This window comes from Impatiens glandulifera, chromosome 5, assembly GCF_907164915.1.
Source record: "Impatiens glandulifera chromosome 5, dImpGla2.1, whole genome shotgun sequence".
In the NCBI taxonomy this organism is placed as follows: domain Eukaryota; kingdom Viridiplantae; phylum Streptophyta; class Magnoliopsida; order Ericales; family Balsaminaceae; genus Impatiens; species Impatiens glandulifera.
The window spans coordinates 25101146-25115458 of NC_061866.1; the positions used below are offsets into that span (position 1 = coordinate 25101146).

At 32.6% G+C, this 14313-nt stretch overlaps 2 protein-coding genes across 2 annotated transcripts; both read left to right on the forward strand.

Annotated features, from left to right (window-relative positions):
• Positions 1 to 365: 365 nt before the first annotated feature.
• Positions 366 to 6576, forward strand: LOC124938645 (BTB/POZ domain-containing protein POB1-like). Its single transcript, XM_047479123.1, has 6 exons — positions 366 to 755; positions 2691 to 2813; positions 2991 to 3112; positions 3209 to 3272; positions 3714 to 3993; positions 5494 to 6576. The coding sequence occupies exons 1-6, from the start codon at positions 509 to 511 to the stop codon at positions 6311 to 6313; spliced, it is 1656 nt and encodes a 551-aa protein (XP_047335079.1). The 5' UTR covers positions 366 to 508; the 3' UTR covers positions 6314 to 6576.
• A 2580-nt stretch (positions 6577 to 9156) lies between these two features.
• LOC124937966 (subtilisin-like protease SBT4.14) lies at positions 9157 to 13461 on the forward strand. Its single transcript, XM_047478309.1, has 11 exons — positions 9157 to 9291; positions 9376 to 9458; positions 9546 to 9643; positions 9725 to 9868; positions 9957 to 10062; positions 10648 to 11161; positions 11338 to 11435; positions 11521 to 11745; positions 11984 to 12095; positions 12364 to 12577; positions 12697 to 13461. The coding sequence occupies exons 1-11, from the start codon at positions 9202 to 9204 to the stop codon at positions 13272 to 13274; spliced, it is 2262 nt and encodes a 753-aa protein (XP_047334265.1). The 5' UTR covers positions 9157 to 9201; the 3' UTR covers positions 13275 to 13461.
• Positions 13462 to 14313: the final 852 nt, after the last annotated feature.

Sequence of the window (14313 nt, forward strand, 5' to 3'; positions counted from 1 at the left end):
AAAATGAATTAAGAAAAACAAATTGTAAAAATAGATATATAAACAATTATTCTATATATAAATGTGTAAAAATATATTAATACAAAAATATTATGTATTCTATAATTAATATAAAATTAATTATCTAACATAATTTTTATTTTATTTTCACTATATTATATAATATATTTTCATTATATTATCATAAAAAAAATACACAAGTAATAAAAATTGCAATACTAGTTGATAAGAAGAAACAAAATCTTTGTTTCTAAATAATATGAATATACTTCCCTTTTTTAATATTCTTTTAGTGATATTTAATGTATTGTTTATTCTGTGTTTTGGCTTAATTTAGTAATATTTACGAAGACTCCATTCTCTCTATCCAGAGTCTAGCTAGACTCATTCCATTGGTCTTCGGTTAAACTAGGGTTCTCTTCAACCCTCATATGTTCTTTAGCGGATTTCTAAGAGAGAGGAAGATAGAGTGAGAGTGAGAGTGAGTGTGAGAGGTGGAGAGAAACGAATGAGAGAAACGAGCCTTGATTTGTTCGATCCAAGGTCATTAATGGAATCCGAATACTCGCCTACATGCTGCAGAGACGGGGATTTCGGTTTCGCCTTCAATGACAGTAATTTTTCCGACCGGGTTCTCCAGATCGAGGTCGCGGTTGATCCGGCAGAGATTAGGTCCGATGTTGATGGTTTTCACAGCCTAGCCGATTGGGCCAGGCACCGTAAAAGGAGGAGGGAAGATTTGAAGAAAGACTCTGGTAATTCCTTTATTCCTTTATTCATACTAATATCGCTGTCTTCACACCTGCTTCTATCTCTTTTTTTTATTTGTCCTGGGCGTGACATGCATATGTTTTTGTTGAATTTATTCCGCATAAGTTCCCTTTTTCCTATTTATGAAGTCTGTTTATGTCATTGGTCTTTTCTTATCTATAACTTTGCAACTAGGAATTAGATGATAAGTGCAGGAAGGGACTGAAAAACCTCTCTCTAACTATGGATGTATATTTGCAATAAAAGGACCCTAGAGATGACATATAAGAAAGAGAATACATTTTTTGTTTGTTTGAAAAAACTAAAGAGATGACATATAAGAAAGAGAATACATTTTTTGTTTGTTTGAGAAAACTAAAGAGATGACATATTTGAATAGCTTAGCTGAAGCATGAGTATAATACCATGGTGATTGTATGAACATATCGGGTTTGGAGGTCTTTTTTTAAGAAATGGTTTGATCCTTTTATCAAAACTGCCCAAATAAACAGTCTTAATCCATTACTCATATCACACAAAAAGATGTATCAATGTGAATGAGTCAATTCCTCATTTAAATGGGAACATCGACTCAAATATCAAACATTTAGATTGGAAGACCCAAGATTCTAAGAAGATGTTGCAATACCAATAAAGAAAGAAATAATAGAAAAAGTTCAGGACGTGTCTTTCCAAACGAATGATAATACAGAAGCAATACAAGAGGAAGACGATTTCGGATGTGTTTAGAAAGAAGCAGAAAACGAAGAAATAAATCTTGATGAAACTGTTCAAATTTCAGAAGGCGAAAAAGCGAAGATAATATTCTAAAGATCCTTCTTCTATCGTGTTTAAGTAGAGATCCATTTTGGATTAAGGTAGAGTTACTTCTACCAACCACAATTCCTGATCGATGCTCGACGTGCAAATTTGTCCTTCAGGTTTTGCTTGCGAACAAGGAGAACTGAAAAAGAGATCGTCGGCGAAATCATTGGACCTCCACTTCTACCGTCTAGCTGCATCGATCGAACGTCACCTCCAAGTGATTGTGGCGGGGATTAAATAGGCTTTTTAATTGAGGAAAATTGTTAGCTGTCCGTTTTTCAGAACTTTTATGAATCATTGTACAGCTATATACACTAAATGAGCCTAAAAAATTCTGATTTTCAGTTCTCTCGAAGACAAGGGAAGTTAACGGGGGGAGTATTGTCACGTGTATGTAGTTAGATAGTTAGTATTGTAGTTAATATGTTAGTCTGTTGGTTAGTCGTTGGTTAGAATAGTAGTATAAATATTAGACAATGTAATCAAATGAGATGAATTTTTCTCATCTCTCACTTCCGATATTCATGTTTCATTATCTTTCGTCAAGAACCATAACACAATCCCTCATTTCATAAGGTTTAGTCCAATAAACCAAAACACTAAGACCAGACTCTTACACCATCCAATAAGATTAAGTAAAATCCCTCAATTCATAATGGTAAACAAAAAATAACAAACACTTAACACAAGACTCTTACCACATCCATTAAGATTGAGACAATTCCTCAGTTCATATTGGTAAGTAAGGAGATACTAAAGTATTTTCTCAACTTCATTAAGGTAGAAACACCCCTCAATTCATAATGATTAGAAGCGGATCTCAAACGAATAGAAGGGATTCATATATGATGTGTTGTCCACTATGATTAACCCTAGTAGGAGGTTAAGAACTAAATAATCATTACCGACCTTAATGTTAACATAGGATTGACCTTACTAATTCATAAAATCTTGTTGAGATGGGGTGATTAGACACATTTATTGTTTGTGCAATAATTTTTTATGGTCTTGCATTGTCTTAAGTGGATCCCTAACTAGTTTCCGTAATGTACATATTGTGCATTTGTACTGTGGTTAATTTCATTCATTTTAATTATTATGTATTTTGCTTGCAGATGTGGACAATGCTGGATGCCCCCAGGAGATTTTGAATTCCACACAACCTGATATAGATGAAGTGGTTAAATGTGAAAACGAGGATGATGAAACTGTTGCAATGGCTGAAGAATTAGCATCAGGTTCAATGCTTATTTTATAACCCGGAATACAAACTAAATTGAAAACCACTTTTCCATTTTCACATCAATCTGTGATTTTAACTATTATGTTAAGTTTCGTAAGTTTGAAGCTGAAAATGCTCATTGGGACTATTATTCTCATGTTTGTGCCAAACTCAAGCTTCATCTCTTTTGCAGGAGATGAAGCTTCAAATAGCAACGATTCAAATGGTAGCAGGGATTGTTCCACAGTTGTTAGAGTTCAATCATTATACATCAGTTCTCCAATTTTAGCTGCAAAAAGTCCATTCTTTTATAAGGTGAGGAACATGACTACTAATTTGATATCTTCCCTATTTGCATCCTAGAAATTGTGAGTTGATTCCAAATTTCTTTCTTTGTTTTTGTTTTTATAGCTCTTCTCCAATGGGATGAAAGAATCAGAGCAGCGAAGCGTATCCATAAGGATCCATACCTCAGGTGTGTTTGAAGTTTCAAGCCTCTAAAACCACTTTTGTTAGTTAAACTTGTTGTGAACTAAATGTTTTGTTTCATTTGACTACATTTGTAACAATGCATTGGAGATTATAATTTCAGTAGATTTGACTAGAATGGAAGCATGATATTACTTATATATAATGGTATTATCGTAAATATAATGAAATTGATGGGGTCCAGGTATCGGGCTTGAAAACATGGGTCTCCAACCTGAACATGAATACTCTACTTGCGGGTTTCTTTACGTATACCCATTCCCTTTACTTGTAATTACTATTATTAAATCCTAATACAGAACTAGAACATTTGTGTATTCTAAAGGAATACTGTGAATGACTTTATATATGAAGTGTTTTCTTGTGGCTCTCTGTTTGGGATAAAAAATCGGCCAGTTCATTATCTCTATTTCTTTCTTGTTCGCAGAAGAAGCTGCCCTTATGGAACTCCTTAATTTCATGTACAGTAATACCTTAACAACGACCGCTGCTCCTGCTTTGCTCGATGTGTTGATGGCAGCAGACAAGTTTGAAGTTGCTTCTTGCATGAGGTATTGCAGCAAGTTATTGCGGAATTTGCCTATGACTTCGGAGTCTGCTCTTCTTTATCTTGATCTTCCCTCCAGTGTCCTAATGGCTGATGCTGTCCAGCCTTTGACAGATGCAGCCAAACAGTTCCTTGCTGCCCGTTACAAAGATGTGACCAAGTAAGTCATTTTTATATTCTACTTGTGGCCTTATTTGATATGAGTTATTTGAATATCTAAAGTGGTTATTTCCAAATAACTTTGTTTCATGTAGGTTATAAAAAGTAAGATTATTTGGGTAAAAGGACATTAGAGTAGAAATATATAATGATTATATATGCCTTTTAAAAAAAATTATAAAGGGTATGTTGGTTGATGATTTGAAGGATGTGATTGATGAGTTTCTGCATAATTCCCAAATAACCAACATCAAGCAAGGCCTTAATTTATCAATTGTAAAAGAAGGATAAAACTGCAAAGACAATCATAAAATAAAAACAAGTTCTGATCTTCCATGTTCTGGATTAATCATCTGAATTATTTTTTCCTTCCATAAATATATGTGCAGAGCATGGTTGTTGGCACCTCATTATTTCCATTCAAGCATTGTTTTCTGATTATTTGACATTAAGCTTTTGAATTTTTGAATTAAGTAAGACGATTAATGACCGAGTTCTTGGTGTTTATGTAACAAAGCTATTGTTTTGACTCTATTTTCTTTTTTATGCTATTGTTGAACTCATGGCTACACATGACATGATTTGTATATTTTTTTATCGTACTCTCATATTTACTATGGTTTTGGAAATGATTTGTATTTAAGCTCACTTTGCTGCCGTGTGGTAAGTGGTGGTGTTTTTTTAATTAGAATTTTCAAGCTGTGAGGGAATAGGAAAAGATTCGGGAGTTGCAAAAGCAGAGTCCAGCAATATCACTAATAAGATTTGAGTTTGTGTAATAATGTTATATCTCAAGTTGAAATCTATCATTTTTTGTATGGTAATTAGCCTATTTGGAAACTAGTATTTTGTTACATCCCATTGGAATATCATCAAAGTTTAAATTTAGGGTTTAATATATCCAATAGTAGATTGCAATCTAGAGTTGGAGCATAAAGAACATTTTATAGGAAAATGTTGGGAGTTAGATATGTCGATTCGGTTCCTAAAACACTTCCCGAGTTAACATTAGATATTATTTCCTATAGCATGATTCAAATTATAGTATAATTTTTAGCTTCATTCTATAATATTTTTTTTTGTATATAATCAGAATATTTTCTAAATCATTGTGATATTTGACAAGCACAACAATTTTATATTAAAAACAAATTTAGAATAAAACCACCCAATGTTGTGTATGGTTTGGGCTTACAGATTCCGTGATTTTACTGGTAGATTTTTATGTTCTTGGGAGTTCAGCAGATTTAGTAAATGTAGGATCCAATTTTTTCTTTTATAATTTTCTTTGTTTCCAAATTTGACTTCCTATAAGATTTTAAGATCCATTTAATCATTCTGGATTAAAAATGACCTTTTCATTTGTAGATTGTTTCATCATACTTGCTCCTCCTATTTATCCATCCTTTGTTGTCCCTAGTGGCTACTACCTACTGGGTTTACCTTATCATGTAACTAGATGTCTAGGTTTTAATTGTAAATCTATTTCACTCACTCACAGGTACCAAGACGAGGTAATGAACTTACCTCTATCCGGACTAGAAGCAATTCTCTCTAGCGATGACCTTCAAGTGGCGTCTGAAGACACAGTCTACGACTTCGTACTAAAATGGGCCCGAGCCCAATACCCAAAACTAGAAGACCGTAGAGAAGTCCTTGGCTCTACTCTTGCCCGTTGCATCCGTTTCCCATTCATGACCTGCCGAAAACTGAAAAAGGTCTTAACATGTAACGACTTTGACCACGAACTAGCTTCAAAAGTCGTTCTCGAATCCCTCTTTTTCAAGGCAGAAGCGCCTCACCGTCAGAAAACACTGGCGGAAGAAAAATCCCTTGCCTCCTCAACCAGCCGCAGGTTTGTGGAGCGCACCTACAAGTACAGGCCGGTTAAGTTGGTGGAATTCGAACTGCCTCATCAGCAATGCATAGTCTATCTCGATCTGAAACGGGAAGAATGTGCCAATCTTTTCCCTTCTGGTCGGTTATATTCGCAGGCTTTTCATTTAGGCGGGCAAGGGTTCTTCCTCTCTGCTCATTGTAACATGGACCAACAAAGCTCGTTTCATTGCTTTGGGCTGTTTTTGGGGATGCAGGAGAAAGGGTCTGTTTCTTTTGCAGTTGATTATGAATTTGCGGCGAGGTCTAAGCCAACGGAGGAGTATATGAGCAAGTATAAAGGGAATTATACTTTTACTGGGGGAAAAGCTGTTGGGTATAGGAACTTGTTTGCGCTGCATTGGACGTCGTTTATGGCTGACGATAGTCTTTACTTTATCAATGGTGTTCTTCATTTGAGAGCTGAGCTTACTATAAAGCACTGACATAGTTTATTTTAAGTGGTTGAAAATGATGAAGAAATGGGGAAACAACTAGTTTGACCTATTTCCATTTAAGTGTAAGGATTACTTACAAATGGATGTCTGCTTCAATTTCAAGACAGGACATGGTATAATTTTGTGATGTAAATGAATGTGCTTCATTTCCTTTTATCATCCCTTGGAATCTGTGTACCTTGCTTAGGCTCATGATGATAATACAAAGATAAGGAATTCCAGGATTAATTTAATATGCTTGTTTTTGCAAAGTAATGTTCATTTTCAACTTTGATGTTTAATGTATTATATTACATAAATTTAAATGTTTTCAAAGTTTGTTTCAAAACACAAGATTCAGTCATTTTTTTTTCTAGACTTAATCAAACCACAACCTCTGTCTTTTACTTTGTACAATTTACTTTCTTTTCCAGAGTTTGACTCGTTTGCTTTCCTCACAATCATTTAGTGACTATTAATTTTTCATATATTATCTTAACAGAATAAAATATGTCTCTCACAGTTAGTGTTAATGTTGTGCAGCTCATGTAGATTGTGTGTTTTGTAGTTGTGGGATCATACTCACCTTTTTAGACTTGTATTGAATAGAGAAATATGTTTAATTGTCGTTTTTGTGTGTTGCTTTGTTGTATTAAATCATACATTTTTGCATTTATAAATAAAATCGTCATGTTCTTAAATAAAAAATAATGAAAAGAGATTGTTTTTTTAAATGTAACGAAGGCTCGAGAGTCGAATCGACAACTTTACGCCAATTAGCCTTGCACTTTATTACCGAACTAAACAAGCATCAAACCTAAATTGTTTATATGCATGTCTAAGACTAGAATCTTGGATAAAAACAAAGTTTAATTTATAGTCATGAACATTAATTGTAATAAAGTTGTTTTATTAAGATTATTTATGCAACTATAAAATGTAAAATATGTTAAATGTTATGCTTAAGATTTAACAAGACCCATGATTTATAGTTATTGATTTGGTATATAATATAGAGGTGAAACATGTGTTAATCTAATTTCAATGGACATTCATTTCCATTTGCTCTTTTCAGGACAAGTTTGAACTTGAAAATTTTGTTTCTTATAGCTGTTTCTATAAATTTATAAAGATGTTATTTTTATATTTCCATTGTTATTTTATGTGTCAAGATTTCTGTTTAACACAGTTTTGTTTCTTGAAACTCGTAATCATTTCAGAATAAAAAATAAATAAAATTAAAATTATATAAAAAAATATTATGATAATCTATTGAAATTATATTTGAGGTGAAATCCCAAGGTTCTTCATCACAAACATATTGCAAAGCTTCCCACAAAGTCACTTCTATGGCTCTTATTGTTCTTTGCATAAGCACTACAAAGGTTACATATCTATAACTTAATAATGATGAGTAGTGAGTTAATTCACTAAATTTACTAAGCCGACAATTTAATCTTTATTCTAGGCCACTCAAATACTTCCATTATAAATATTGCAATTATGCTTTACTCACGAAAAAAAGGAAAAGAAAGAAGAAGGAAGTCTTCATCTTGAATATCCCAACATTTTTAACCTTTAAAGTGTAAAAAAAGTTATTAAACTTTCAACCTGTCTTTTAAGTAACAATTTTACACCTTTTCATGGGACAAACTGATAACAATGGAAGATGCCTAACTTGTATCCAAATCCAAGCAAGGGCTTATATGATATATTATAGGCTTTTTTTTTTTTAATTTAAAAATCATATATCTAAATTGATAATGACACCACTAGCTAGCTAGGCTGGCTAGCTGGATTGGATAATGATTATTTTCAGACACTGAACATTAAAGTTTATAAGAAATTTGGATAAAAGACTAAATTTTTTAAATGGTCTAGATTTTCATTAAAAATATCACTTGGTTTTGGTTGTTATTCTACCTCTTTCATTATATATTAGTTGAGGAACATGTCACTTGGTTTGGTAATGTTGGGGTGTTTTGTTATACACTTTATTTTATGTTGATATAATTTGAATTTTTTTTATTATGTTTGTCAAAATTATATAAATATATAATATAATTTTGATTATGGTAAAATAATTGTGATAATGATTTAGACTAAAATCTTTATATAAGTTAATTTTTTTTTACAAAAGATCATAATTTAAAAAATAATTAGTATAACAAATAAGTAACAAAAATCATACTATATTTTGAATTATGATCCTAAAACTTCTTATCAAATAAATAATAAAATTATTTGTACTTTTAATTTTGCCAGACTTTTTATTGCAATTGTGACAAAATAATAATATGTTTTGAAAACTGTTATTTTATTATGCTCAAAATCTCATTTTGTCAAAAATTAGAATTGAATTAAGTCTTTTCATATTAAGCTCAAAATTTTTATGATTTTTATTATTTTATAATCCCTTCTTGTTTTCTTGGTTAATCAAGTTGTATATTTTTTTGGATTGTTATTCAAATAAAATTTTAAATTAGAGTATAATGGATAAATATAATATTTTCAAGATCATCTTGAACCCACCAAAATTGTATTACATGACAACATTTTAAATAATTAAATTAGTGGTAAAAATTACCTAAGATATCAAATATCACGTATTCAACTTTAAAAACATATCTTAAATTGTAATTGTAGAAACATGTTAACTTTTTAAACTTTTAAGATTTATATTTGACAATCAATATTGAAACAGAACCTAGGCAATCTTTGAAAGCAAGCTCAACTAAAATTAAACAATCATAGCAATATTAGTTAGGTTAAACATTGTTTTTCACTTTCCAACTATATATCACAACAGTACCCTTTTATACTCTTTGTCTGTCTATATATTTAGGCCATCAACATATCTAAAACACAAAGTTTAATTAATACTTGATGCATCAAACATGGCAACAAAGGAGACAGCTTTTTGGGCTCTTTCTTTCTGTTTTAATCTCATTTTAATGCATCTACTCTATGTAAATGGAGAACCCAAGGTTCATCTAATTAATCTCCTAATTCTTTCACATCAATTACATTTTTTTTATGATCAAACATAACAACTTTTGCATTATTTGCAGGATTTTTACATTGTCTTCTTGAAAGACGATGATTCTAGACTTCGCGAATCCCATATCGACGTTCTTTATGCTATTAAGAACTGGTTAGTTAGCCTGAAGATTGATTATACATTATGAACTTCAACTTACTCAACCTAAAATGTTTTTGTTTACTTATTATCGAAAACCAGCCATGTTGATGCAGAGGAGTCCCTCGTCTATAGCTATACGAAAAGTTTCAATGCATTTGCAGCCAAGTTACACGAAGAAGAAGCCAAACGATTATCTAGTAAGTTTGATCAAAATAATGACCATGACTCAAATTTGTAAGTATAAACATCTTTCTTTTTAATAATTTTTTCAAAAAAAGGCTTGGACGTAGTTGTTGCTGTTCTGAGGAATAAATATCGAAAGTTACATACGACAAAGTCATGGGATTTCATTGGATTGACGGAAACAGCTAAAAGAAACTTGAAAATGGAGAGTGATATTATCGTAGGATTGTTGGACACAGGTTTTTTGAGTTCTTGAGATTTCTTGAATTTGATTGCAAAATTTTCAAATGTGTCTTTTTTACATAACTAAATGTGTCTTTTTTTCAGGGATCACCCTAGAATCAGAGAGCTTTAATGACACTGGATTTGGACCTCCACCTGCAAAATGGAAAGGGACTTGTGGTCACTTTGCAAATTTCTCAGGATGCAATAAGTAGAGTCTACATTCAATCAAATCTTTGGAAATTTCATTTCAAGACATCCAAAACAAATTCATGGTTTATTGTTTTATTCTCATCATAATCTAGATGTCTTTAAAAACTATTGATTTAAAAACACTTTCTAGATCTGGATTAAGATCTAAATGAGTGAAAATATGTTTTTGGGTCAAGTATACATAATTTTATTGTAAATCATAATCAAATTCATAATTTAGTTAGATAAATATTTAAAAAGTTGCATAGACTATTATGTCCGAAGATCTTTAACACAATCACCGTTTAATTAAAAATCATTAGATCATAGTAAAAATTGAATTTGATTATTTTATTTTCATTTGAAATAAGAGTTTTTCAGAATCATGGTCAAGTTTATATTGTAAGTTTTGTTACTTGTATATACAACTTATTCTTTAGATTATGACGAAAATCATAGTGTAATTTTTTTATTTGGTATATTGATTTTTTTTTAACATAATCATATCATTTTGATTTTTTTCAAATAACAAACTTAGATTTTTAAGGACCAACATAATTTTCTAACTATTATGATCTTTTTATTTCCTTTTGTTATTATGAAGCAAAATAATAGGAGCTAAGCACTTCAAGCTGGATAAAAATCCAGACCCAAGTGACATTCTTTCACCCATTGATGTTGAAGGACATGGAACTCATACATCCTCAACATTAGCAGGAAACCTAGTTCCAAATGCACACTTATATGGTCTTGCAAAAGGGACTGCTCGTGGGGCGGTTCCATCTGCGCGAATCGCTATGTACAAAGTCTGTTGGGCTAGCTCGGGCTGCTCCGACATGGACATGCTCGCTGCCTTTGAAGACGCAATTCACGATGGCGTCGATGTTATCTCCATCTCTATTGGAGGCCTCGAAGCTAATTACGACACCGATCCCATAGCAATTGGCGCTTTTCACGCCATGAGAAAAGGAATCCTGACCATTGCTTCGGCTGGAAACGATGGGCCGAGGCTCGGGAGTGTTGCAAACCATGCGCCGTGGATCTTGACTGTCGCGGCTAGTGGGACAAACAGACAATTCAGGAGCAAAGTTCAGCTCGGAAACGGAGTGGCTGTATCTGTAAGAAGTATTTTTTCTTAACAAAAGTTCATTTTAAGCAAAAGTAAAAAATGTTTTGTAAATCAAAGAATAGAAGATTTCACATGTAACTTGGGTTGGTCTCAGATTTTCATTTTAGAAATTAAAGTAGGAAATATCGTTGCTAAAAATGCATGCATGCATGTTATTTTGTGTAGGGAGTTGGAGTTAGCTTATTGGACACTAATCAAAAACAATACCCGCTTATAGACGGGACCAACACAGCCATAAACAATGAAAACAAGGACCGTGCAAGGTACTAAACTGTCGAAAAAATTTCTCATTAATTACTTAAACTCGATAGTACAATTATTCCTAAACAAGAAGATGTATTATTGAAGCAATTGTTACGAAGAGGCATTGAATCCTACAAAGGTGAAGGGGAAGGTTGTAATGTGTAAGTTGGCAATGTGGGGATCGGACTCCGTCGTAAAAAGTATGGGTGGGATCGGTGCATTAGTCGTGAGTGAACGGTATCTCGATGCTGCCCAAATTTTCATGGCTCCAGCAACGATGGTAAACACAACTACAGGCGAAACAATTAGCAAATACTTAAACTCATCCAGGTAATAACAATATTCACGATTAATATCGCAGGCAACATAGTTCAAAAGTAAAGAGTTTTAACTTAAGAAGTGAGATATCTGAGTTTTTACTCCACCAAAACTCAATATTGATTTAATTGCGAGACTTAACAATAGAAAGTACATGCAATAAATCATGGTCGTTCAAATAAACTATAAAGGAACATTCAATATTCATAGATTATAGATAGACATCCTTTTCTCTTTGGCCTTTGCTCAGATCAGTACCATCCGCGGCAATATACAAGTCCGAAGAGGTTAGTGTCCAAGCACCATTCATCGCCTCCTTTTCATCTCGAGGTCCAAATCCGGGATCAACCAACATTCTCAAGGTATGGGTAAATTATTAATAACCATAACTATTTAATATATCATAAATTGTGTAAACTCATAACTTAGTGATAATGTGCACTAATTCACCTACTCTCATCACTTATGGTCATATCATTTATGATTATGAGTTCGAGTCTTTACACCAGTATCATTTAAAAACGAAAATTATGAAACCCTATTCTCAAAAATAAAAATGGCTCAAAACTTTGCTTGGAGACTTGTCATTTTATTATCTTTTTGTTGCATGCATGTACAAAATTGAATCAGCCTGATATTTCGGCACCAGGCATCGACATTTTGGCGTCATACACACCTATCAAGTCACTAACTGGATTGAAAGGCGACACCCTTCATTCAAAGTTCACTCTCATGTCTGGAACTTCAATGGCATGTCCTCATGTTGCCGGAGCAGCCGCCTACATCAAGTCATTCCACTCCAATTGGTCTCCAGCAGCCATTAAATCCGCCATTCTAACAACCGGTAAGTAATCATATTCTATATAAAAAAATTGATATTCTTGCATGATTTCTATATTCTAAAACCGGTAAGAATATTAATAAAATTGACATATATCTGACAAAAAATATTTTTTTGAAAAGCAACACCTATAAGCTCAAGAGTGAACCGGGAAGCCGAATTTGCATATGGGACCGGTCAAGTGACACCAAGGAGAGCATTAAGCCCCGGACTAATCTATGAAATGAATGAGATGTCTTACATCCAATTTCTATGCCATGAGGGCTATTCTGGATCAAAAATGGCGGTTTTTGTCGGGTCAAAATCCATAAACTGCTCATCTTTACTTCCGGGGCGAGGAAGCGACGCATTGAATTATCCCACAATGCAGCTTAGCATAAAAAGCACAAAAGAAACCACTATAGGTGTGTTCATGAGGCGGGTCACAAATGTTGGTCCTGCTCTGTCCATTTACAACGCCACAATCATAGCTCCAAAAGGAGTAGAAATCATAGTCAAGCCAACAATGCTATCATTTTCTCGGGTGTCTCAGAAAAAGAGTTTTAAGGTCGTGGTGAAGGCAAAACCAACGTCGAGCTCACAAGTACTTTTGTCGGGTTCCCTTGTTTGGAAAAGCTCTAATCACATTGTGAGGAGTCCAATTGTGATATATACTCCAGAGGAAGATTCAGTCCCTATGAATGTTATTAATAAGTCTTGAGTGTTGATTGTAATATTGTTGATCATTTTATTTTATTAATTAAATTGTTACGAGTGTCTAATTTCACAATGTACAAAACACTAGGAGTTTACATGAAAGTGCAACTATAAAAGGGAAGTAAACTCCATATTATGTAATGTATACAATTTGTACCCTAATCTCATTCTTCTCCAAGATTGTTTTCTTCTGTAATTGTAAAATAAAATAAAAAAATAATTCCAAATTAGGGTGAAATGCACCATCTAGGTATAACCCCAAACCTTTAAAAATGAACCCTAACTATTGAGTCAAATAATTTAAAAATCAAAACAAAATAGTTTAAAGTTACCAGAATCATTGCCTAATAAACAAATGTCATAGATTCTGTTCCTACTTAAAACATCTTAAGTTGAGTATATTTTATTATTGTGAGATTATTCTAACTTTCTATTTCATAAAAACAAATTCAATATAAATGATCTTCATCCTACCATGATCCATTGAAGGATATTTTCAAACTCATAACAAATGACACAAAGTGAAGAACAAAGATTAAGGTTGACTTACAAGTTAATACACTCATTGGATGGTTAACATGGACCCAAGTAGACTTTATATCATTTTTTCTGATCACCCAAAACTCAAAATAAGGACAAGTTATCATGCAAGTGGTGTTTCAAAATAGTGTTAGATTAGGTTTCATTAAATGAATGGATATACCCGTTATATCTTACATTCAACTCTAAGACGTCATCTAATAAATAAAACTTTTATTCAATCACTCATTATCACTATTGTAATAGCTGGATAATAATAATAATAATAATAATAATAATAATAATAATAATAATAATAATAATAATATATTTGACTAAGTGTATGAGTAACACCTCAAAAGGCACTTAAAGTTTATATATATAAATAGATAAAATGTTCTCTTTCTTTATTTTAGCAAGGAGAAAGTGATGTTTTAGCAAAGAGAAAGTGAAGGATATAAAAATAGAGAGAGTGGAAGAAGTGAAAGAAATGTGCTGAGCAAATGAGAGAAAATTGGGAAGAA